The following is a 26,135-nucleotide window of genomic DNA, read 5'->3' on the forward strand; positions in this document are numbered from 1 at the left end:
GACCTGCAGCAACCCCCAGGGTGCACATGGGAGGAGGAAGAGGAGGAGGAAGCAATGAACTCCCTGGATCCTCCAGGTCACATCCAGGCTCTTCCATTCCAGCTTCATTCCTTCTCCCACGAACAAAAATCCACGCCCTGAGGCAGAGCCAGGGCAAAGCCTGGGAAGGGGTGGGATGGGAAGGCAGGAACCACCCCTATGGCAACAGGAGCAGCCCCAGGGACACTGACCCGTGGTCCTCAGCGCCAGAGGGTGCAGGATCTGGGATGGAGGCGTCAGCCAGGACATTCTCCTGGATTGCTTCTTCCCAACTTTTCTCTCCTCTTCTTTCCTGGGCCATAGGGCCTCCCTGCACAGGATGAGCCAGGTCCTGCTCTCCTGCAGATTTTGACTTTGCAAATCCAAGAAAATTAACCCCAAAGTGCCTTTTGAACCCGTAGGAATCCTAACCCCCCACCGGGTGGATGCAGAGACGGGGGGACCTTGCATCGCCCTGGGGTTGCTCTTCCTCATTTTAACAATCTTGGCCTCATTTTGCCTTTTTTCCCCCCTTTTTTTTCGTGCTGACACCTCCTCAGAGCCTGGCCCTGGAGGGTTATTATTGCTTGTGCAGAAGCGTCCCCAAGCACCCACATTGGCAGATGCTGGATCTTAAATCCACGGATGAAAAGCTCTCAAGGCACATCCGTGCCCAGGAGCGGGGGGTCTGTCTTTGCCAAGGGGCTGGGGGACCCCCCAGCTTGGCACAACCTCCCCAGGCCTGCATTGCCCTGGAAGACATTTCTCTTGGGAATTCATTTAAAAAAAAAAAAAAATCAAGACCAAAACCCCCACCAACAACAAGAAAAGAACCACAAACAACTACCAGGAAAGTTTTCTGAAGAGTCCCTTACAAAAAAAGGGAAGGATGGTGGGAAAACAGGAAGCATTTTTCTCCCAGGCCCAAACACTGCTGATCTTTTGGCTCAAGAAATGCATAGTTGGTAGCAAAAACCTCGCTACATCAGGAGCCCCTGGGACAGCCCCTGAGCCCTGAGGGCTCTCCACAGGGCCGAGACATCGGGGTCATCCCTCCCTGACCCTGAGGTCCCCACGCTTCTGACCCTGCTGGCCTGTGGCACCTCTGTCTCCAGCCATGTCCCAGCACAGCAAAGTCACTCTGCCAGCTCTGGGACACGGCTCCCAGCCCTCCCAGCCCCGTCCCACTGTGGCCGTGCCCGGGGCTGGGCTGCAGAAAATGGTTCTCCTCTGGGAGAGGCTCAGATCATCTTCATGTTGAACTTCCTGGCCCCTCCTTGGCCGGTGGTGGTGGTGGGCCCGTCCACCTTGCGGAAGGAATATTCCACGGAGAAGTTGTTCTTGTGCTGCCCCCGGCCACGGCTCCAGACGAAGAGCAGGAGGAAGCAGAAGAGCACCACGCCCAGGAAGGTGATGCAGCCCATGGCTGTGGAGACCAGAATGGTCTTGAGGTCCAAGGTGAACTTCAAGAAGACCTGGGTGTTGTTGTGGAAGGTGTCGTTGAAGTCGCTGAGGTACAAAGTCCGGTTGGCGTGGTGGGCGCCGTCGGCCGGGCGCCCCTTGACCGTCAGCGTGGCGAAGTAGGTGTCGTTGCCACCGGCGTTGCTGGCGATGCAGATGTAGGTGCCACTGTCCTGCACCTGGGCGAAGCGGATCTCCAGGGTGCCCCCAGGCAGCACCGTGGCCCGCCCCGTGCTGCGGGTGGTGATCATGCGGTGCTGGGGGGACACCCAGGCGATGGAGGGGTCGGGCTCCCCGTCGGCCCGGCACAGGAAGGACACGGACTGCCCCTCCCGCGCCGTCACGTGCTGCAGCTTCCGATCCCGGATCTTGGGCTTCTGGCAGGTGAAGTACTCGAAGAGCACCGAGTCCGGGAAGTCGCGCAGGGCGTTGCCCTGGATTTCGGGCGGTGAGGAGCACATGGGCTGCTGCCCGTCGAAGTTGAGCGTCTTCCGCCGCTGCAGGATCCAGAGGAGCCGGCAGTCGCAGGCCAGGGGGTTCCTGTCCACCCGCAGCGTCTCCAGCGTGTTGACCGAGTGGAAGGTGCTCTCCTCCAGCGTGGACAGGAAGTTGCTGGAGAGGTTGAGCAGCCGGATCTGTCTCAGGCCGGAGAAAGCCTGCGGCTCCACGGACACCAGGAGAGCGCCCACGATGTGGAGCTCCTGGAGCCGGATGAGGTCTTTAAAGGAGCCTTTCAGCACAGTGCTAATGGGGTTGTAGGACAGGTTGAGGTACCGCAGGTACACCAAGTTCCTCAAGGCAGCGGCGGGCACGGCTGTGATGTTGGTGTAGGTGATGGAGAGCGAGGTGAGGTTCAGGCCCTGGAAGCTGGTGGGGGACACCTCCTCCAGCAGTGGCCAGTTGTCGATCTCCAGCTGCAGGAGATTGTAGAGCTTCTTGAAGTTCTGGTCCTCCAGGGCAGAGATGCTGAGGTGCCGGAGCCGCAGCACCTCCAGGTTCTGGAGGTAGGACAGCGACTCGGCTGAGATGGAGGTCAGGTTGCACTTCTCAATGGTCAGCTGCTCCAGGCCCAGCAGCCCCGAGAAGGCGCGCTGGGAGATGTACACCAGGTCGTTGTCACCCACCTCCAGGCTCTTCAGGTTGCGCAGGTCCTGGAACATGTAGTCCAGCAGGATGACCAGCTTGTTCTCGCTGATGTCCAGCAGGGTCAGGTTGGTCAGCTTGGTGAAGACTCCCGGGGGGATGAGCTTGAGCTGGTTCCCCCGCAGCCGCAGGGTCTGCAGGTGGAACAGGTTGCTGAAGGCGCCGGGCTCCACATTGGAGATGATGTTCTCGCTGAAATCCAGCTCCTCCAGCAGCGGGTACGGGGCCAGGTCCCCGGGGTTCAGGCAGCGGATGCGGTTCTTGTTGAGCTCCAGGACCCTGGTCTCGGTGGGGATGCCCTCGGGGATGGCGGTGAGGCGCTTGCGGTGGCACAGCACCGAGCGCAGCTGCGGGGCGCACTCGCAGCGCGCGGGGCAGGCGCCCGCCCGCGGGGACAGCAGGACCACGTGCAGGGCCAGCACCAGGAGCCACCATGTCATTGTGTGGGGCATGGTCTAGGGGCTCACTGCCGTTCTGCCATGCGCCTGCGACAGAGAGAGAGCGGAGTCAGCGGGGACAAGGACCTACCCGGCCCCACAGATCACCTGTCTGCGAGCTGAGACTGGACACTGCTCCCCAAGCCCGTGGGGTTGATAAGGCCCCAGTCCCTCCAGGAAACCCTCTGGACCCCTTTCACCTACTGTGCAACCTGGGGATCCTGCCCTGTGCAAAGCTGGGATAAACAAGCCTCACTCTCCATCAGAACAGGGAAACTGAGGCAGGGGGAGTGGAGCCAGGGCTGCAGACCCACACCTGAGCCTCTGCTCCCGCTGGCTCAGCCCTCCCTGTGCCCCTGACGGTGCAGGCACGGGCAGAGGGGGTGGTGAGCACCCTGGGATAATGCACAGACACCCCAAGGGCAGGGCAGGAGCAAAGAGATGCTGGCAGAGACGCTGCCAACTCGTGACACAGGTGGGATGTCTCATTCCCTCTGGTGACACAGGTGGGATGTCCCATTTCCTCTGGTGACAGGTGGGATGCCCCATGCCCTCTGGTGACACAGGAGTGATGCCCGTTCCCTCTGCTCCTGGTGTGAGGTCTCATCCAGTGGCACAAATTATCCCCAGGACTCCGGCTTGGAAGGGGTCCTGTAGGACAGGGGACGCTTGGTGCCACACAGAGGGCCTGGTCCCAGTCCCAGTCCCTCCCTCTCGAGCACAGATTAGGGCAGCCCCGGGCACAATCTTTGCCGAGGAGGGATTAACCCCGCGGCACCGTGCCCCGCCTGCCCTCCTTTCCAGGGATTAGCACTTCGCTGCCGCTTTCCCTTTTCTTTGCTTCCCCTTTCCCACTCCCTGTCCCCATCCGTGCCCCAAATCTGCCAGGCTGCCTGGAAACGCCACTGCAAACTCCTCAGCCACCTTTCCTTAATGAAGCACGGTCATTAACCTAATTAAGTGGCAGAGTTGCTCGGTTGGGGAGCTGCGGGGTGTTTTTGAGCCTGGCAAGAGAATATTGGAGGTACCAAGGGCAGAGGCAGCCCCTCCAGCCACCCCTGGGGAGGTGCAGGGAGTGGGGCACTGACACCCCCAGCATGGGGGGCTTTGTCCCATCACTCCCACAGCACTGGGACAAACTGGGGTGCAGTCCCCGAGGGGTGGTTCCAGCCTTTCTGACCTCCAGGGAGCTCAAGCTGTGGCTCCAGGGAGCCCCTCTCACACTCCCTTCTGTCCCTCGGGGCACCTCAGGAACCCCAAGCCTGTCTGTGGGAGCCCAGCAGGATGTGTGGTGAAGGAAGAGGATGATGTGACATCTGTGGCTGCTCAAGGCCATCAAGGTTGAGCAGTGCTCCACCTCAGTGCCACTGCAGGTCCTCAGTGCCCAAAAGATCCCCAAAAGGCCCATCTTGAAGTGGCTGCTGCTTGGCTTAGGGGGTGACAGAAGGAGAGCGATGGGGACCCCAGATCCCACAGAGAGGTGACACTGATGGAGCAGGGACAGCAGCCCAGCATCTCCTGCCCCTCACACCCACTGTGCTGATAAAGGACACCAAAGGCTGGTGTCACCCTCCCTCCTGTCCCCGTGGGCTGGTGGCACATGGGCACAGCCTCAGGGGGCTGTTACTGACTCTGTGTGCTCAGGTCTCAGGGAAGGATGCAATCTCCATGATAATTTCCTGTCCTGATCCTATTATCCCAGAGGAGCAATCTCTGGGATTAAACCCATTGCTCAAGTGCAATTTTGGCAGGACGGGAGATGATCTTCAAGGAGCGTTTGGATGCTCAGGGTGGGATTGCTGGGGTGTCTGTGCAGGGACAGGGGTTGGACTCGATGATCCTTGAGGGTCCCTTCCCCTCAGGATATGCCAGGGCTCTGTGACCTTTTACAGATGTGGGGATGTGGCACTGAGAGACAAATGGTGTCCTTGGCAGTGCTGGGCTTGGACTCGATGATTTTACAGGGATTTCCAACCTCACCAATTCTATTCTGATTCTATGACACCTTTTTCTTTCATTCTGTGTGCGTGTCTTAATTTTGCCACATTTCCCTTCTTCTTCCAACGAATCAAACCAAGAGGGAAGTGTCACCATTTCACACAAGCACAGGATTAACAGCTGGTGGATGCAGCTGGGGGAGAGGGGGGTGGGACCACCGACCCCACTGCTGCCCCTGCCCCTTTTTCACCTCTCTCCAGCACTGCTCAGCTTCACTCCTTGCACCAAACCTCCTTTGGGGACTGGAGGTCCCCAAATGCCATCTGGACACTGGAGCTGCTTGGCAGCCTCTGCCATCCAGGAGAGCCACTTTGTGAAGGCTCTGCCAGGCTGGTGGCCCCAAGAACCTGAGCTGGCTCTGGGGTGAAGTGGAGCAGCTCCTCTTGGTCCCCTGGTTCTGGAGGCCCCACTCTTGCTCTGCCCTGAGGCTGCATGGGAAGGATGCTCCCAAGCACAACCTGCAAACCCACAGGGCAAATCCCTCCTCATTTATTGAGACACTTCTCCATCCTATTCAGTGTCTCTACACTAAATAAAGGTGCCCTGGAGCCCTGGTGTCCCCGTGCCCACCATCCCTCCCTGCCAGCCCCGGGGGGATCCAGCCCTTCCCCTCCCTGCCTGAGGCTCTGCCCCGTGTTCATTATGGATGAGCCCGGGGTAACCCAACTCCACTTCTGGTTTCTACTCTGGCCACCTGATCCTCTAAGCAAAGCTCCAGCCCCACTGGAGTTGTTTTTCCCTGGCAGATGGAGAGCGGGAGCCACAGCCCTGGGCTCACCTTCCCCCTCCAGAGCCAGAGCATCAGCCAGTCCTGCTGCCCCCAGCCCCGGGCTCAGTTTCCCTGTCCATCAGCCAGCCCTGCTGCCCCCAGCCCCGGGCTCAGTTTCCCTGTCCATCAGCCAGTCCTGCTGCCCCCAGCCCCGGGCTCAGTTTCCCTGTCCATCAGCCAGCCCTGCTGCCCCCAGCCCCGGGCTCAGTTTCCCTGTCCATCAGCCAGCCCTGCTGCCCCCAGCCCCGGGCTCAGTTTCCCTGTCCATCAGCCAGCCCTGCTGCCCCCCAGCCCCGGGCTCAGTTTCCTTGTCCATCAGCCAGCCCTGCTGCCCCCCAGCCCCAGCCATGGGTGCTCCACTGACCCCACAACAAACCCCACAGCTGGATGAGCCATTCCCTGCAAATCCAGGCAGACCCGAGCTCTGGAGCAAGGCTGGCTCTGCCCCCCGGGCTCTGCTGGCCCCAGGACATCCTGCAGAGGAGCTGCAGAGCCCCTGTGTTCCCTGCAGGGACACGCGGTCCCTCTCTGTGCCGGGCAGAGCCAGGCGGAGCCGGGCTCTTTATTAATAGCTCATTACGGCGATTGTGCAGCGCTTTCCGGGCTTGCCCGGCCCCTGGGGAGCCAGGGCAATTAAGATCCAGAGCAAGGCCTAGATAGAGGCTCTTCTCCTCATTTAATTTGTTTTTAAAAATAACAAGCTCGCTGCATGGAGGCCTGTGGATAGAGCCAGCAAAGCCCGGGGCTGAGGGGCTGTGATGGGGGAAGCAGAGCAAAGCTATTTTGGACAATTTGACAATTTTGTGAGCCCCTGGAGCCTTCCCTGCCTCATTCCCTACTTCCCCACCAAGATTTGCCACCACTGAGCTTGTTTTGTCCCAGCCACCAGCAGCACAGAGGAACTGCTGCTCTCCAGCCACCCTGGCTTGGGGCTCCCCAGGGAAGCTGTGGATGCCCCTGGATCCCTGAAGTGTCCAAGGCCAGGCTGGACAGGGCTTGGAGCAGCCTGGGACAGTGGAAGGGGTCCCTGCCCATGGCAGGGGGTGGAATGAGATGGTTTCTAAGGTCCCTTCCATCCCAAACCATTCTGGGATTCCATGACTCCTGCAGGTGGGATTTTGCTCCCTCTCCGCCCTTCAAACAGCTCCTGCTCCTTGGGCACAAGCTTGGCCCTGCCAGCTCCTCAAAGAGCAACTGCTCCTCAGCTGCCATTATCTCTCCCTTTTTGTGAACAAAAACCAAAAATCAGCCCAGGTTACCATTTCCAGGTTCCTCTGCTCAGACATCACATGAGCACAAACACCTCAGTCCGAGCAAGGTCTTGTTTCATCCTTCCCTTGACGTGCAGGATGTAAAATGCTCCTGCTGAGCCCCTCTCGTTCCAGCACCCCACTGCTGCTGCTCCAGGCCCATGGTGGGGGCCAGAGGCAACCAGGGGATGATGCTGCATCTTTCCAGGGATGCAGGGAACCCCAGGAGAGGATGGAGACCCCAAAAGTAGGGAGGGAGCAAATGGAGCAGAAAGTGACGGTGGGATGCCCACCCTGAAAACATTCACGGGGGGATAATCCCAGTGCTCTGTCACACAGGTATCAGGGAGCTGCCAGTGCCTTGTGCCAGTGCGTCCCAAACTTGGCATGAGAGAGGAGAGGGCTCCTACAAACACCAGCAGCAGCCAAGTGCTGTTGGGAGCACCTCGAGTGCTGCCTGCTCGCCACTGCCCAGCCAGCCAGCCCTGCCTGGCAGCTCAGTGTCCCCACGCCATCCTCGCTCCCTGGCTGCTGTCCCCAGCCTGGCTCCGTGCCAGGGAAGGCAATGCCAACCATGCTGGGCTGTGCCAGCGTCCTCACAGACACTGTCACCCTGCTCAGCCCCGGCGTGGGGTTGGGGTTAGGGTTGGGGTTGGATGGAGTGTCCAGGCACCCCTGCAGTGTTCCCCAGCTCACTGACAGCTTGCCAGGATTGCTGCTGGACTCTCCTTCAGGACACGCTCCGTGCGCTTCCCTGTCCTGGAGTGTGACCTGGTTGAGATCTCGACTGCCAGGAACAGGACTTGGCTGGATCAAGCAGGCTCCATGGGCTCGAACCTCCCCGAGCTGCTGGCAGGGGCTCGGAGCAGAGGATGGGGCACTCGGGATGCTGATGCCAACAATTCCCTGGCTCCAGGCTCTGCCCGTGGGGAAGGGAAAACTGCAGCCAGAGCTGCCCCAGGACAGAGCTCCTCCAGACCTGAAGAGGAGCCCAGGCCCCAGTCCTGTGCCAAAGCCCGTCCAGACGTCTGCTTCTTCTTCCCTGCTGGAAAACCCTGAGCCCTCAGTTACACCTTCCAAAAGCACCTTTCCCTCTGTATGATTTTAGGCTGAAATGGCAAAAAATGAGGGTCCCAGGGGTCTGCTCCATGCTCAGCTTCACTGGTGACACCACCCACACTGATGGTGGCACCAGGGGCTGCTGGGGATCCCCAGGGGGTGCCTTGGCATCGTCCAGAGCTGGCAGAGCCCAGTTTGATGCCCACATGTGAACTCAGGGAATCCAACTGTGTTTTTCCAGCTGTCGCTGCAGCTCACAGCAGAGCACAGCTCCCAGGGGCACTGAAATGAGGACCAAAGGTGACCTGTGCCACCCTCCAAAAACAAACCAAAAGCTCCTGCAGCTTTATTTTAGCCCTTGTCTCGAGTCTGCAGAGTCAGTGGGTTTGGAGCCACACTGAGCTTGGCAAAAGCCCAGAAAAGACAGGGGGGCATGGGGAGGATAGAGGTGATGGGGAGGAGCTTCAGGAGCATCCCTTGGACCTTCCCTGGCTCCTGGCATGACACCAGCAGGCTTCTCCCTCTGCACAGGGCAGTAGAAACATCCTGGCTTATGCTGGGGCAGGGAGGGGAATAAATCAGAGCTGAGATAGAAACAAAGAGGCAGAAACTGGAGGGTCAAAGGAGGCCAGGGATGTGCCCAAGCCTCAGCTCTGGTGATCAGGCAATTAGCAAGCCAAGCATGAGAATAAATAATCCAGCTGAAACAGGGAGAGAGAGCAGGACAGAGCTGGGGGTAAGAAGGAAGGAAATCAATCACCAGACCTAATGGAGAATTATCCAGGAGAGAGAGTTATTCCTAATCCCATCAGGGGCTGGCTGGGAAACAAATTCTCCTGGCTCTGCAGCTCTCAGCACGCTTTTCTGGGTCAGGGCTGGGCTGGGCAGGCAGGAGGGCAGGGCTGGAGGAGCAAAGGGAGAGCCAGTGGCTGGGTGGGCACTGAGGGCACCCAACAGGGGCCCTACAGAGCATCTTCCCACCCCACAGGACCTGGCGAACACCTTGAGGGTCCTCAGGCCACCAGGTGGCCAAGTGGCCATCCCCAACAGCCCTGTGGTGGCTGTGCTCCTGATGTCACCCTCGTGTCCCTCTCGAGGCTGCTCAGGCAGAAGCAGATGTTGCTGGCAAGGCACGGGAATGGGGAGGGGAGCGTGGGAGGAGCTGTCTGTGCAGGAGCCAGGCGGTGGCTGGGTCACCACAGAACGTCCCCGGGTGTGACTTCAGGGACAGCTCGAGAACATGAAAAGCTTCCACAGAAGGGAGTTATTTTGGTGAGTGGCAGCTGCTGCCTCTCACGAGGCTCCTCCTGCTCAGCAGCCCCAGGTCTCAGGGCGGCCAAGCCAGCACTGGAGCAGCTCCCAGGGAGGCAGGATCTGCCCTTCCTTCCCAGCAAACCTGGTATCTCCACGGTGTCTTCCCACCCCAGGATCCCATCCCGAGTCCCCAGCAGCTGTGGCCACAGGACTCTCCACTCCTCTCCCACGTGGGAACTCCCAGCCCTCGCAAACCCCAGAACCGAGGATTCCCTGATGAGCCACGGCACCAAGGAGACGACCCGAAAGAAGCCACCGCTTATTTTTAGAGACAACCTTATGATTCCCGAGCACGTGGCCCAGGCAACACTGCACAGGCAGCCCCAGATTGGCCGCAATCTGCTTTTCTTCTTGACAGACATCATGTCTGAATCTCTATCTCCACAAGATGCTCCCAGGAGAGGAGACATTTAGAGACGACCACAACGTACAACATTTCTGAAAGGTCACTGCCTGCACCAGGCTATGAGGAGCAGAAGCCACTCATCAGCAACAGGGGCTTTAGGGAGGTGTTTAATATTCCATGAGCATCTCTATTTCTCTAACAAAGTGGATAACTCTTCTAAAAGTAGGGGAGGGGGGCAGGGCAGGTGGGTGCTGGGCTCGTTTCCACCCAAGGTTGGTTGACTGAACCACCAGTCAGAGCTGAATCTCGACTGCTGCTGGGAAATGGTGGCTGAGAGCGAACCTGAGCCAGATCTCAACAGCCTCAGAACCTGCTGGACCAGAGCAGAGGCTGAGCTTGACTCCCCCATCTTCAGCTGCATCCCAGACCACCCAGATGCCACTGAGCTGTTCCACTAATGCCACCAGGAACCCTGGAGCTGAACTCCACGCAGTGGCTGTGGTCCCTGCTTGGACAGCAGGGGCTCATTTTTTGAGGGTTCAAGTGAGCGCTTTTAATTTGCAGAAGCCCATTAACATCAGGGGCAGGATGAGGAGGGGCTGGGAGGCAGCTGCAGGGTGACAGCCCATGTCCCATGGTGCCAGGACTTCCTGGTGTTGTCCCATCCCAGTCTGTCACCAGAACTGGGTGCTGGTCACAGCCTCCATGGTGTCCTTGTCCCTGAGCACCGACCCAGCCAGCAGCAGGGTGACAGCCCAGGTCTAGGAGACTCCCACTGCAAACCCAGCTTTGTCCTCTGCCACCAAAGCTGGGCTTTGCCAAGGTCCCCATCCAAGCCCAAAGGTGCCCATCCAAACCAGCCTGTGGCCAAGGCTTGGCCAGTCTCAGGTTTATCCCCAGCCTGGGAGTGGGGACAAGGAAACCAAACCCCTGGCAACTGTCCTGGCACCTCAGCTGTAGGGTCCATGTGACATTTCTTGCTGCTGGAGGTACAAACCATGAGCCCACAAGAGCCCCAGCAGCACAGATGTGACAGCCAGGCACAGCCACAGGCACAGAAAAGCAGGGCCACGCTCCTGGCAAGGGCTCCTGCCCCCAGAGAGACACAAATACAGAGCATTAAATGAGAGAGGGGAATTTGCTCCTTCCTCTGCAGCTGCCTCCCCCTCCTGCCTCCCTCCTGAGCTCATCCCTCACCTTCTGCACTGAAACACAGCCTGGGAGCAAACCGAGAGCAGCGAGGGCAGCGTGGCTGAAGCCACGTGGGAGGGGACAGAGGGAATGTGCCAGAGCCTGGCCAGGCAGGACATCTCCAGGCACAGCAGCAGGGCCGTGGTGGGGACACCTCTGGGGGTGTCCCCTCCTGCTGGGGGGGACACATCACCCACAGGGGCTCTGAGCAGCAGGGGGGATGTGAGACCTTGTCACAGGAAGGGACCCTGTGCCTCCGCTGCTCCAACCAGCAGCTCGGTAACAAAGGAGGTGCTGGGGCAGGAGGATGAATAAGGCAACAGGAAAGCAGAGGCTGTAATTAGGCACCTTTCAGAGCGCTGATGGATGACGCTGCTCGGGGGCGTGCAGCCACCCCCCAGTGCCAACACTGGTCCCAGTCTGGCCAGCAGTGCCCAGCAGAGCCCTGCCCTGCTGCTGGGCAGTGATTTCCTGGTGATTTCAGTGCCAGCTGCCTCCCACGGGCTTTGCCCCAGCACACGACCTCATTTGTCCAGTGGGCCCAGCCATGCCAGCCCTCGTTAGATCAGCTCGTTCATTAGGCTCAGCACTTCAGTAACGCTGGCCTGAGCCCCTCGGGGAGGGGGGGGCTGGTACATAAATCACACCCTGATCGCTGTCACTGGCTGCCAGTGCTGGACCTTTGATGGCAAAATCTCCTCCTAATCCCCCACCTGAGCTGTGGTGACACTGGTCAGGGCAGTCCCAGCCACCCCTCGGAGCTCCTGGATAAAACAATGGCTCTTTGCAGCTTTGACCCACAGGGAAGACCTTGCTCCTGAGGGCTCAGCCCCACGGGAGCCTTCATCCATGGCAGGGGTGCCCAGCAAGGCCAGCTGCCCTCTGGAGAGGAAGCCCGGAGTCCTGGCTGCTCCCAGCCAATCTCTGCACCTCGGCAGGGTGATCCATCATTCCAGAGGCTTTAATCCGACCGGACTGCGGGACATGTGGGCGGAGGAGCAGACTGACAGGCCAGACTGATGGACAGCTGCCTGCTCCGAGGCCAGCAGGGACAGGCAGCTGTGGCTGGAAAGCAGCCCGGTCCCAGCAGGACTGCTCAGCTCTGCAGAACCCAGCTCGCAGCTCTGCGGGGGCAGGGGGAAGGGGGCAGAGGTGGAGCCCCCAGTCTGCTGGAAACCCTGCTGGGAGTGGGAATTCCAGCCACGAGCAGCACGGAGTGACAGCTTTCTCCCCCCTCCCAGCTCTGCTCAGCATCAGTCCCGGGCTGAGAGCATTTTTTAAGACCTGTCTACAGCTGCTGCTTCATTGGAGATTTTATTGCCATCCCAATTATGATCATGGGAGCAGCGAGAGCAAAATGCCATTCCAGGGGGGAAAGGGCTCCTGACATCCCAATCCATCCCTGTCGCACCAGGCGGGAGCGGGACCAACTCCCTGAAATAATCCCGGAGAGGGGAGGGGGACACGGGGATTCACCCCAGATCCCTCCTGGCCTCGCTGCCCAGATTCCAGAGGGGCCCAGCAGAGCCTGGGGGGGTCCATCTGTGCCACCCCCAAAACCCCCCTGGGCTGGAGGAAGCGGCAGTGGTGACATTTGGAGCGAGACACGCTGGCGTCAGTCCCCAGATCTATGGCTGAGGGGCATCAGCTGGGGCTGGAGCACCAGGAGAGCAGCTCCTTTCCCAAGCGCAGCCCCAAGAGGATCCCAAAAGCCAGAAATCTCCATGGGGGAAGGGAAAGGGGACAGCAGGGCCGTGTGGCTTCACTCCCTGTCTGGCATCTGGACAGCAAAGCAGGGGCAAAGCCTCCAGAGCTCCTCCCTGAGCTGATGATCTCCCAAATCCCAGGAAATCCATCCAAACCCCAAACCACAGCTGCACATGGACCCTGGCACAGCCAAGGCTGAGGGCCCAGCAGTGTCCAAGGCTGGGGTCCCACTGCTGCCTGCTGTGACATTCACATTCTCTGGACAGAGAGACATAATTCTGTCTCTCAGGAGAAGCACAGAGAGGAGAAGAGAAAACAATCTTTATCTCTGCTCCTTTGTTTTCCCCATGTGGAATGTGGTGTGGAGATTGTTTACCTGCAGTGATTGCAGGGTTGGATTCTGGTGAAGGTTGTTTGGGGTCAGTGACCAATGGGATCCAGCTGTGGCTCGGGCTCTCAGCAGAGAGTTGCGAGTTTGAGTTAGTTAGACAGGTAAGTAAGAAGTAAGTGTGTAGAATAGTATAGGATCTCTGTAAATAGTATATTAATGTAATATAATATAGTTTTAATAAAGCAGATCCTTCAGCCTTCTGATCTGGAGCCAGACATCAGCATTTCTTCCCTGAATCTGGGCTTTGCCGCATTTTTTTACTATAGCCTGCCACCAACCCTAAGCAAGTACCTGAGCTCAGCAGCCCAGAGCTTCCCAGCACAGCTCTGCCTGAGTTCCTTCTGGCTCCTTCTGGGGTGGTGACAACAGAACAGGCTGGAGATCTCCCAGCTGCTCCACGGGACCAACGGCCGGCCGAGTGCTTCTGCTGCACGAGGAGGTGGGGACAAGGAGGGGGCTAATGGCACCAAGCAGGGCTGGCCACGAGGTAAAAATGAGCTGGATTTGAGCACCCCAGTGCACAACCCCCAACCCCACTGGAGCCCAGGGAGTTCTCACCGTTCTGCAGGTCCGGGGCTGCTCCGGCATTGGGATCCGCTGAGGCATTGGAGCCTGGGAATGTTCAAATGGTGAAGTGTCCAGCACAGCCAGCCTCGGCTCCTCTGCACAGAAAGCACAAGGAGAGCACTGTCAGTCACCTTCCCCCAGTGTCTGCCTCAGAAATCCCAAATAAACTCCTCCAAAGTCCAGGGGTGCACTTCCCAGAGAGAGGGAGCATCCTCAGTGCTGCTCCGGCCAGATGTGTGACCTGACCATTACAGCTTGACTGGTTTTATCTATAAATATAGAAATATTATATACTATATTTTAAAGAAATATATAAAAATATATATTTTTGTATATAGAAATAAATATTTAAAATATATTTATATATTATACATAATATAATGTGTTCATATAAATATTCAACATTTATATATAAACATTAGATATTTATAATATTTTATAATACATATTTAATATATATTATATATAATACAATATATAATAGATATACTAAATGTTATATAATATAGAGTGTATAATATAATATAATATAATATAATATAATATAATATAATATAATATAATACTATATTATAATACAGAATATAGTATTTTTATAATATATATTTAAATATATAGATATTATAGATTTATATGTAATATAAATATAAAACTATATCACACTTTATGCCCTGAAGGATCCTCTCCCCACCAGGAGAGTGGCCGAGCCCAGCCCTGCCGTGGGTAGCTCTGGGTGGAGCAGGGAAGACACGGCACTGCCCTTGGGGAATCACGTGCAGGGACTGCAGAGGGGCACTGAACCCACCCAGTGAGTGCCCACTGCCCAGGAGGCCTCGAATCTGGGGAGATTTCATCCAAACGTGGAAGCAGAAGTGCCACTGGCCGGACCCCCAGCCCCGTGTCCTCCCCCTGGGCATTTTGGGGGACTTGGGGGGTCGGGAGATGCTCGCAGCGCTGCTGCAGCAGATGCTGAACAAATGATTTGCTGTGGTTTTACCGAATTGCTTTGAGCTCTCTGGATCAAGTTTAATTTGCCTGTTGCAAAGAAAGAGGGAATTTAAATAGCTCCTTTTGTGTGGAAATCCTGCTTAACAGCCCTCAAATGGCCCCGGCTCGGTCTCGAGCACACCCACGCAGAGACGCTGCTGCTGCTGCGGCTCAGCAGTTGCTCTGTGCCTGCTCCAGACCTCACTCAGGTCTGGAAGGTGCGGTTTGGGTGGGCAGCAGCAGCAACCAGAGGGGTTAACTCCTGCTGGGAGAGGCTTGGGGAGCCTTAGGCAAAGGAGCTTTCCACGGCAGGGATTTGCTGGGGAACGGCAGAGGAACGAGGAGCCGGCTCTGCAGCAGCAGCCGCCCCTGGGGGCGCAGGGATCACACCCCTGGCACATCCCGGAGCCAAGAATGCCGGGGAGATGGAGCTCTCCATCCCTGTGTGCTCCTGAGAAATCCAGTGGTGTCCACATGCTGCTGTGGATGGCTAAATCCTCCCTCTTGGGATTCCCGGAGAACTGTCAGTGCCCAGCTTCTGGAAAAGCTAAAATTCCTCCAAGAAAGCAGCAGCACTGCCCCAAAGTCAGAGAGATTCCCTTCAAACCTGCAGGTTTGGGCTCAGCCGTGCAGGGACAGTGCTGAGAGCTCCACACTCCTGGTCACCCCCAGGCCCCTGGGGGCTGTGAGGCTGCAGGACTTCCACCAGCGCCTGGCAATCCCAGCTCATTCCCTGCTCCGCAACACCTTCCCTTCCTGCTCTGCCTCAGGGACCCAGACTTCTCCCTGGAATGGCAGGAACCCGCAGTCCCAGCTCCCAGAAGGTCCCAGTGTCAGTGGGACACACTGAGCCCTTCACCCCATCCAGTCCCTGGGTCGCAGGGATGCAAATCCCATGTGGGATACACAGAACTCGGTCAGGGACGCTCCCCAATAAAGGAACAGCCCCAAACCCCCCCCAGCAACAGAAACCCCCTGCCCTGGGCATGCCAGAGCTTCCTGCTGGAGCCAGGGGATGCACCAGCCCCTCCAGGAGGTAGGACTTGGACAACAGGGACAGCTCAGGGCTGGGAGCAGGATGGACAAGCCCGGGACCCCAGCAGGATCCCATCTCCTCAGGAATGTGCCCTGCAGCACAGGGAGCTGGAGCACACAGCTGACCCAGCACCTGAAATAACAGCAAGAATGACCCAAACCAAGCCCTGAGATGCAGAAATGACTCAGAAACACCTGAACCTGCCCTCAGCACCTGCAGGGGGGAGCTTGTGGCACCTCCAGCAACTACAGCTGGTGCAATTCCACAAGGAATTTGCCTCCAGGGGATGCAGTGTGTGTGCTTTGAGGGACTGGGGCTCCAGGGGCTGATACCCACAGATCTGCTGTGGATCCCTGGGGCTGCTCCAGTCCTGCAACATGGGATAACTGGGAGGGAAGTGGGTTTGGTTCTCTTGCAGCACCATGTGTGGGACTCACACACTCAAATATTCCAGCAGGGATGGTGGAGGCTCCCCTCGGAACCAGCACCACCTGAGGGTAAATCCCAACCACAACAGCTCAGCTGCTGCTCCCCATGGCCAGGCTCCAGCTCTGGGGATGGAGAAGGTAAAATTTCAATCCACTTCCAGCAGGCTGGACACAGCCACGTATTTACTGCAGACCTGCAAACCGCAGTCAGCCCAAATGTGCTCAGCTCCTGGCCCTGAGCAGCCTCTCCTGCCCTCCCTGAGAGGTTTCACTCCCAGCCCTGCCTGAGCATGGGGAACATGGAATTTAAGCTCACTTAGAGACCACCTGAGCTTGGCCTGTCAGGTAAGTCCATCATTCCCAGCCCTGGGAATGAGCTGATGGTCTTGGCATTTGTTTTTGGCAGCTCCCGGGTCACTTAGCAACCTCTGTCTCAGGTTACCTCCGGGGGTTTTGTCTGCAAATACATTTTAATCCTTGTGAAATGGGACCCACCAGCACGTGGGTGAAGTGCCTAAAGCCTCCTTTGGTCCCACGTGGTGACACCAGCACAGCTCCCTGGCCCTCTGTATGTTTGTGCCACCAGGGTTGTTGTCACCTTCTGCTCCTGTGCTTTGTGTTTTTTTCTCAAAACTTGGATTTAAACTCTTTTCTGGGCTACTCAGTGGAGGAGCCAGGAGAGGATTCCTCTCTCCCTGGACACCACACGGGACCTGCTTCTCCATCAAGGAGCTTCCAGTTCTGCACAGGGGATCCCCTTGAAAAAAGAAATTCAGCAGCAAATCCCAAAGCCAAACAGGACCCAGATGTCCTGGAAATCAGCAGACATCCAGAGAACCAGACCAGGGTGCCCAAGCTGAGTTCTTTTAAGGCAGGAGCATCCCTTGGGATGTGCACAGTAACTGTTCCATGCATCACAGCAAATCTGCCTCATCTCAGACCGATGCAGAAAGGGACCTGGGGGTCCTGGTCAGTGGAAAGTTGGATCTGAGTCACTGCTGTGTCCTGGCAGCCCAAAGGGCCACCCTGTCCTGGGGGCACCAGGCCCAGGGAGGGATTGTCCCACTCTGCTCTGCACTGGGGCAGCCTCACCTCCAGTGCTGGGGGCACTTTGGGCACCACAAGGATCAGAAGGACCCAAAGCTGTTGGAGAGTGTCCCAAGGAGGGACACGGAGCTGGGGAAGGGGCTGAGGAGCGGCTGAGGGCACTTGGCTCGTTCAGCTGCAGCACAGGAGACTGAGGGGAGGCTCCTCGGGGGCTGCAGCTCCTCCCGAGGGGAGGCAGAGGGGCAGGGGCTGAGCTCTGCTCTGGGCCAGGGACAGGAGGCCAGGAAGGGCTGGAGCTGTGCCAGGGCTTGGCATGGAGCTCAGGGAAAGGTTCTTCCCCCCGAGGCTGCTGGCACTGCCCAGGCTCCCCAGGGAATGGTCCCGGCCCCGAGGCTGCCAGAGCTCCAGGAGCGTTTGGCCAGCGCTCTCAGGGCTGCTCAGGGTGGGCTTGGTGGGGTGCCTGTGCAGGGACAGGGCTGCACTGATGATCCCTGTGGGATCCAGCTCAGGAAATTCTGGGATTTGATCACTCCGTGGACCCCAGGACACCTGATAGTGCCCCAGATCCGGTCAGTGTCACACAGCCCTGGTATCCAGGAGCATTAAGCCACAGACTTTTGCTCATTAGTGTAATTAATGTCAGATTTCCCAGCCAGCTGAGCTTCCAGCTGACCTTTAGTTATTGAAATATCAACAACAAAAATGACACATTACCACGGGGAGGTGTCACAGGCTGCTCATTTGAAATCCTCTCTCAGTGACAGGCCCCCAAAGAGTTTCTTTCTGCAAAAGTAAATAGGAAAATTTGAAAAATGCTCAAGGAAGGAGGAAGAATTGAGCTCCACAGCAGCACAACAGGGACACAGCATCTCCCAGCTTTTGGGGCACAGCAGAAATGACCCCAGGGAGAGAAATGGAGGGAGAAATGAGGCAGAGCTGTTAAAAATGAAACAGAGGGAAAAAAAAGATCTGTTTCTTAGGAGTCTTGGGAAAGTCACTGAGGTGGAGACTGAGGCAGCAGGGACAGGTCCCCAGGCCATGGAGTGATCCCTGTACGAGGACAGCTCTGCCCAGCACGAACTGAACTCGGGGGCAGCAGCAGCCTGAGCCAGAGAGAACCTCAGGGCATGGAAAGAAATCCCAAAAACCCGGCAGCATTGTCTGATGCTGGATGAGCCTGACCCAACACATCACAGCCTCATTTGTCACTGCAACAGCAACAACCTGGACCTGGATTTGCAGAGGTTTCCAGATGTTGGTGCAGGCTGAGCAAGGCAGGGGAAGGCAGCAGTGCCAAATTGCTTTGCCACAAGGCTGGTGCTTGATGTAAAACTGACCCTGAAGGTAAGAGGTAAGACCCTGAAATTTGTTTTCCCTCAGGAAATGATGCCTCAGGTTTGAGCTTTTCTATTTTTCACATTCTGTGCTGCTTTAGTGTGTGGCTCTGGGCTTCACATCAGGGGATGGGGAGCTCTCTGCACAGAGCAGGGAGACAAAACAATTCCTTCTCCAGCTGGGGACCAAGGACAAATGATCCAAATCTCAGGCCCAAGAGCACAAACAACGTGGAATGAAGAGAGAAAAACAAGGATGGGACTGCATGGGCTGGAGCTGGAATTGGACAATGAACTCCAATGTGCAAATGGAGCAAACTGATCAAAATGAGAGCCCCCGTGAGCGCTCGTGCATTTTGGGACCATTTTGGCTCATCTTGGGTGCAGCCCTGGCTGGGCTGGAGGGTCCAACCCCACAATAACTCCTGGAATGACTTCCAGAGCACTGGGCATGGCTGGGAGGGATGTTGGCATCACCCACTGCACTTCCCTGGGAGCAGCCCAAGGCTCCTACTCCTCGTCAGGCCCAGGAATACGGAGTAATGAAGGCAGGATTATTTTTCCCCACTCCATTAGTCACACTTGGTTAATATTCCTGCTTATGGAAAAAGGTCACAGTTTCTCTCTCATTTATGTCACTCCACCTTCCATTTGCAATTGCAGGATTCTGCTCCTTTTCCAACCCTAATTAGTGTTCCATTACAGGGGCCCTGCCCCAGCCCCCCATCAGGCACAAGTCTTGGGCCACGCTGCCTCTGCTGGGTCTCCCTGTGGAAAACTGACCCAAGAACAGCCCTTTTATCCTCTGGCAGCACAGAGGGAACCAGATGGACTTTCCTTCAAATGAGATTTAAATGGAAAAACACAAAATAGCTCTTTGTGCCAATATTGAAGGGTTGGTGTCCAGCTGTCCTGAGCACGGGGAAGGTCAGCCCGGGTGACCCTCTGGAAAAAGAGGCCAAAAGCATCAAACACCCTCATGGTTTGCTCCTCTGGCTGCACCACTGAGAAGGGGTTGGAAATGATTCTTTGAACTCTTCTGATGCTTTGTTCAGGCTGCTCTAGAACGAGATTAGATAGAGCTAAAGAATAAAGCAGGGATTTATTAAAAGGCCTCACTGGATCCACCTTGGGCAGCACAAGAGCCCAGCCAGGGCTGCACCCCAGGTGAACCAAAATGGTCCCAAAATGCACAACTGCTCCTGGGGGCTCTCACTGTGATCAGTTCTGCTCCATTTGCACATTGGAGTTCATTGTCCAATTCCAGCTCCAGCCCATGCAGTCCCATCCTTGTTTTTCTCTCTTCATTCCACATTGTGCTCTTGGGCCTGAGATTTGGATCATTTGTCCTTGGTCCCCAGCTGGAGAAGGAATTGTTTTGTCTCCCTGCTCTGTGAACAGAGCTCACCATCCCTCCATATGAAGCCCAGAGCCACACACTAAAGCAGCACAGAATGTGAAAAATAGAAATAGGTATCATTTCCTGAGGGAAAACAAATCCTCTCACCTAAGGTGAGGTGTTCCACCATGGAGTGTGGCTGAGGGAGTTCAGATGCTCAGGGAGAGCCCCTTTAGCCCCCATGCCCTGTAACCCCCTGCCCTGCGAGGAGCACTGTGAGGACCATGCTCAGGAGGCTTCAGAAGATGGAAAAGAGCCTTTCAAGGCTGCCTGAATCCCTCCCAGTCCATGCTCCATCCCCACTGGTGGCACCTGGCCCAGCAGCTCCGTGCCATAGCCACAGCTGCGGGTGCTCAGGGGAGCTGATCCCACAGAGCAGCCATCAACACCCTGCTGGCTGCTTCAGTCTACAGACAAACCCCCTCATCCTCCTGGACTGAGACAGCAGCCAAATTGAGAGGAAAAGCAGTCAAGGCCTTGATGGAACTTTCTGGAGATGCCAAGGATGGGAACTGAGTTGGAGATCAGGCACACCCCCCCACTGCAGGTCGCTGTTCCTGCTCCTCCTTCCCTCCCGTGCCTGCTGGGATTTGCTGGGTGAAACAGCCACGATGTCCCACACTCCCAGCCCTGAAACCAGCAGGGGCTTCACTGTAGGGACACGGCTTGGGGTAATTGGGATGGGCTGTGGCTGAGCCTCCTCCCCAATGGTGCAGCTGTGAAAAGCAGGTGAGCAGCACTGACAGCAATGAGCCATGGCATGCCCAGGTGTGCTGATCACAAAGGGAACAGAGGGCACACAGCTGCAAAGCATGAGCATGAGGGGGATAAAAGGCTGGGCTAAAGAACGAGAAGGGCAGATGCTTGCAGCCCCCTGGAGTGATGTGATTTTTTTCTGTATGGGTTGAACCTTTCTGAAATTGTCTGATGATCCTTTTTGTATCGTGGCTGTCTCAACTGCAACATGTGCTGTGACACTTCACCACCTCCCTGGCAGGAGCAGGACTGTCCCCAGCACCCAAACTCCCCCCCGGTTCCCACTCAGCTTTCTGGGTCCTGTGCTGTGACAGGGACAGCGCTTGGGCTCAAACACACCCAGGGAGGGACAATATTTGGTTTAAATTTTTCCTCAATTCCTTTCCCACTGAATATTTTCTCTTCTCCTTTCCAAGAACTTCCTTTATTTCTCCCTGTCGCCCTCTAGCAACAGTATCTGGGAGAAACAATGAATTTTTAATAGGAGGGGGCGTTGGGAAGAGGCAGACCCTGAGGCAAGAAGAGAAAACATTGATCTGTTAAATCACCGCCATCAGCAGGAAACCACATTTAAGGGAGAGGGAGCCACGTGAGGACCACACAGCAGGGTCGTGGTCCCTCTTTTCTCTGAACCCAGTGGATGTTGTACAAGTCCCAGCCAGGGTGAATCCTGCTCAGAGGAGCTCTCCCAGCCACTCCACACCCCCCTGGCCATGGCTGATGTGGAGCTGGGGGTGCAGGACCCCCAAGCAGCCCCTTGCACAGGGAGGAGAACCAGGGTTTTTCCTCTGCAGTGCCTTCCCTGGCAGGGTGGGCAGGCCCTGGCACAGGGTGCCCAGAGCAGCTGTGGCTGCCCCTGGATCCCTGGCAGTGTCCCAGGCCAGGCTGGATGGGGCTTGGAGCACCCTGGGGTAGTGGAAGGTGTCCCTGCCATGTCTGGATGGGCTTTAAGGTCCCTTCCAACCCAAATCACTGGGGATTCCACGATCCCAAAGGTGAGGTGTGCCCACCTCCTGCTCCCCACTCTGCTCTGCAGGGCCAGGGCTCATCCCCATGGAGCTGAGGATGCCCAGCTCCCCTCCCTCGGTGCCTGGCCCTGGCTCCCCACCACAGCCTGAGCCTAAATATAGTCCCTGGTTCTCTTTTCTTGTAGACACAACCGGTGCTCTGAGTCAAAGTCCTTTCCCATGAACTCACTGTTGCTTAATAAAGCACAAACCCTCGGAGACCTTGATGCTGAGATCTGTCATTTTAATTCCCAGTAACACTTGTTCCTCTCCACTCCAGTATGTGGCCGCTGCTATTTTGGTTGGCACATCGGGAGCTGAACGAGGAGCCCCGGCGCTCCAGATCTGAGCTGGGACAGCTTTGAAAACCAAACCCTCCTGATAGATGGGGCTGCAAGCTGCAGCCGAGCTCGTGGTGGCATGAAAAATTCAGGGGGAGGAAGGCAGGGAAGTAAGGGAAGAGCTGGGCTGAGGCAGAGGAAGGAGGAGGGCATGCTCCAAAAGACAGATCCTACCTCTGCTCCCGGCATGCCCCGGCCTTGGGGTGCCCATGTGGATGCCAAGGCACCACAACAGCCTGGGGATCACAGCCCAGACCCTCTGTGCTTTGTTTTTAACCCATCCCTGGTAAAGCTGTTTCTGTTTGCCCAAATTCTCCGTTTGCCCAAATTCTCCATCCCAATCTCTGCTGTTTGGTTGTTCTGGGGTGAATTTGGTGCTGTCCTCAGCTTGCCCATTTTACATGGAAAAGAGGGAATGGCAGCCCCTGCCCAGGCCTGGGGAGAGCTCTGCTCTCCCACCACCAGGGCCATTTCCCCACTTTGCCCCCCCTGTCCTGCCCAGCCTCAGCCCCTACCTCTGACACCCCACAGACCTGGGGCACCTACGGGGTTCCAGCCCCAGCCCCAAACACCACGGCTCAAATGGGATCCGAAGGAGAATCCAGCACATTCCATTGCCAATGGCTGAGCAAGGCTCTGGCCCAGCCTGTCCCACTCCTGTATCCTTGGTCCCATAACCCCTGAGCCAAACCTCGTGGAAGCAGCTGCTTTGTCCTTCAAGGTAAACCCTACAAAAACTTCAAACAGAAGGTTTGTCAGCTGAGGGTGCCCAAAGCCCAATCAATTTCCCTTCCACAGCCACTGTGGCTCTCAGCAGCGTTTCCAAGCGTTCTCGTGGGATTTATCGCTTTTCATCTCCTCTCTCATCTCTGTTCTGATCATTTCTGCCCTTGCCTGTTTGTTCTGGGGCTTTTCCAGGACTCCCAGAGCGGCCCTTTGGGCTCAGGCAGCACCTCCCACCCTCCCTGCAGCCCCACGGACCGGACACATCCTGCAGGATGCTCCCTGATGCTCCCTCTGCCTGCTCAGACAATCCCACCACTGCTCCACAGCCACACGCAGGCAGCAGGAGTTTGGCTGCCTGAGGGTCTATGCCACCCTCCAAAGCCAGGCTCCACACCACAACTCCGTACAGCCAGGGAAACTGAGGCACGGCACGCACACGGAAGGCTTTTGGAGCCTCGTGGCGAATCAGTGCCACTGGGGACAAGCCCAGGGATGGCCTCACTTGGCTTCCACTTCCCTTCCCTCGGAGCTGTGCCTTTGGGGACGTGGGGAGATGTTGCTGGTGATGGGAGTCCCACCGGGCTGCCCACACGCACCGGCGGCACGGGAATCGCCGCTGCCCACGCACAGCGCGCCCGGCCACGTGCTGCACATTCCCAGCGTTGTTCCCGGGGCTTCCAACACCCCTCTCCCATCCCGGGGATGTGAACGCAGCAGCAACACGGCTCCGAGCTGCCGGAGCAGCCCAACTCCTCCTGCCTTATGGCAGCTCCGGCTCCTCACGGAGAGAAGAGGAGCCACCTGCTCCCTGGTGGGATGCTGGGGGTGGGGGGAAACAGGAGTGATCCAACAGCCAAAAATCCATCCCAACGAGAGTGATCCAACAGCCAGGAGTTGGGAAAAATCCATCCCAAACACATGGACTGAACACCTTTAAACGCTGAGTGCAGCCAGCGCCGAGTCTGTCTGCACCACTGGGCTGTGAGTCCAGTGTTTAATTTGGGCCCAGGAGGGAAGAGCAGGGATTAGGTTTGGGCCTTGGAGCCAGGGATGAGTTCTCTGGTGAGGCAGGATTAGCTCAGCTAATAAAAGCAGACATTCCTGAGCTCTAAACACTACAAAACAGGAAAAAAGCCCCTGGCCCTGCTATCTTCAGCCAGGGATCAGCAAAAGCACATCCCCCAGAAAGGCTGAGCCTGGCAGGAAAGGCTGAGCCTGGGACATGTCCCAGCTCTGCCCAGCACAGCCACATCCCACCCTCAGCATCGATGCCCTGAACGGGTGAAACACAACCCAGCCCCTGTTCCTCCTGTCCTCCTGCTCCCTCCTCCAACTGGGCAGGATAAAAGCAAAATCTACTGATTTTTAAGCCAACTCTTTCCTGAAGCTGCTTTGCCTCCTGCTCCCTGCCCTCAGGATGCTTCTACAGCTGTTTTGGAGGATGGGCATTGGAGAGCATCTTCCCCCAAGATCAACCCACAACCCAAGTGCTTTGGGAAAGGCTGCAGACACCCGAGTGGGGTTTTTGCAATGTGAAAACTGTCAGAAATCTTGGGTGGACCAAAAATCCCCTCTCCAAGCTGCTCTGGCCATAACCCAGCCAGCTCCACCTGTCCTCCAGCAGCCAGAGGCAGCAGCTCCACTGCCTCTCCTCCACGAGTGCCACAGAACCATTGGTGATAAAATCAGCACAAAATTAAACCAGATCACCCCAGGCTGCCCAGCTGGCAGCTCCCCCACTTCAGTTATTCTCCCATTTAAGGGACATGCAGCACGTTCTCTGCCATGCCCCAGGGTGCCGGGATTTTATCCCATCTCCATCCTGTAAGGGCTGATGGAGCTTTGGGGTGCAGAGAACCCCAAGGGCCTCGTACCTCCCAAAGGGTTACTGCAGGGTTCAACACCTGCATTTGGGATTTTAACCCACACACGACCACATCACTGCTGGGCAACTCTGCTCTTGGAAGGCTTTTTGGTTTTAATGCCTTGTGTTTTGATGGAGAGGATTGTAGGATCTCTCCCTGGATGCGGCTTTTCTCATCATGACACCCCTGCATTGGGACTGGTGCTGGGTTTTGGGGTCTCCATCCTGCAGGCTGCACATCCCCAGGCAGGGTGAGAGTGTATGAGAGACCATCCACAAAACCAAGCAGCAGCCAGGAGCTCTGCTAGGCCCGGGCTGGTGTTCCCCAGGCCACCAGATATTCCCAATCCCGGTCACTTCCCTCTCCAGCCGCTCTGGCTCCAGTGCTCCTCACTCCCAAGGGCTGGGGTTGTGCTCTGGGTGCTGCCAGGCTGCGGAGCCTGGCACGGCTCCACTCTCCATCTATTATTTCACAGGCACTCTGCCTTCTCCTGCCATCCTCTCCCTTCCTGGTTGCTCTTTTCTCCTTCCCAAAAACCTCATTTCAGGGTAGGAACAGAAAAAGCAGCTGCTCCTCTGCAACCGCTGCCTGTGCGAACGCCGTGGGAATTGGAGCACCTTTTGTCAGGTTTTAGCTCAAATCCACTTTGCAAGTGGATTAAGGAACTGGCACAAAAGTACTCTGGATGGAGAGTGGGAAGAGGAAAAAGCTGCTATTCCAGCACGGCAATAGGAGCCAGGAATGCTGCGCTTGCTGCCTGCTCCATTTCCCCGAGAAACACAACCCGGTAACATCCGCGGCTAAACCAACCCTCGGAATTTTCGACAGGAGAATCCGCCTAAAATCCGGGATGCTCGGGGAAGAGGCAGGAAGGGCCCTGGGCTGGCGAGGAGTGAAGACCTGCAGCGCCCGGGGGGAAACACGAGCGAGAGGAGATGGAAAAGCTTTCCCGACGCCCGGCGATGCTCGGACCCGCTCGGCTGTGCAGGGGAAAGGGGCTGCGAGCGGCGGCCCCAACCCTAACGGCGGGGGGACTGCGGGTACCGGACCCCCGGGAGCGCCGGGGGATGGAACGGAGCAAGGGCGGGATGGACCCGGCGCCGAGGCGACACCGCCGCCACCCCCGGTGCGACCCTGCCGGGGGCACCAGCGCCGCCCGCCGTGCCGAGCCCCCTCCCCGGGCACAGCCGGGGGCTGCGGACGGGCCTGGCGGCCGCGGGCGGTGGGCACAGCCGGGCAGCCCCCGCCGAGCCGCCGGCGGGGAGGCGAAGGAGGGAGGGATGGAGGGAGGGATGGAGGGAGGCTGCGTGTCCCCAGGGGCGGCGGGGGCTCGGCGGCCGCCCCCCGGCGCCACGTGTGCGGCTCGGCACGACCCTCCCCGGCCCCGGGACCCCGCACTCACCGCTCGGCTGCCGCTGCGGGGCTGCCCATGGTGCGGCGGCGGCGCGGGCAGAGCCGCAGCCCCGGGGGCGGCGCGGCGGCGGCTCCGGACGGACCCCGGCCCGGCCCCGGCCCGTCCCCGGGGGCGGCGCGGCGGCGGCAGCGCCTCTCCAGCCGC

The 26,135-nt window shown here is 57.5% G+C and overlaps 1 protein-coding gene across 6 annotated transcripts in view; it reads right to left on the reverse strand.

Annotated features, from left to right (window-relative positions):
* Nucleotides 1–862: 862 nt before the first annotated feature.
* LINGO3 (leucine rich repeat and Ig domain containing 3) overlaps nucleotides 863–26,135 on the reverse strand; it is a 33,506-nt gene continuing 8,233 nt past the window's right edge. For 2 of the 6 annotated variants that reach the window (XM_053965852.1, XM_053965850.1), the window contains exons 3-5: nucleotides 17,864–17,932; nucleotides 13,643–13,746; nucleotides 863–3,107 (exon numbers count right to left, since the gene is read on the reverse strand). In XM_053965852.1, the coding sequence (XP_053821827.1) occupies nucleotides 1,260–3,074 (1,815 nt within the window). In that variant the 5' untranslated portion in view covers nucleotides 3,075–3,107; nucleotides 13,643–13,746; nucleotides 17,864–17,932 and the 3' untranslated portion in view covers nucleotides 863–1,259. Of the gene's footprint in view, nucleotides 3,108–13,375; nucleotides 13,419–13,642; nucleotides 13,747–17,863; nucleotides 17,933–25,979; nucleotides 26,056–26,135 lie in introns of those variants that run through there. The other 4 variants (XM_053965853.1, XM_053965854.1, XM_053965851.1 and 1 more) reach the window with 4 other exon arrangements.

The sequence above is a fragment of the Vidua chalybeata genome, chromosome 27, assembly GCF_026979565.1.
Source record: "Vidua chalybeata isolate OUT-0048 chromosome 27, bVidCha1 merged haplotype, whole genome shotgun sequence".
Lineage (NCBI taxonomy): Eukaryota > Metazoa > Chordata > Aves > Passeriformes > Viduidae > Vidua > Vidua chalybeata.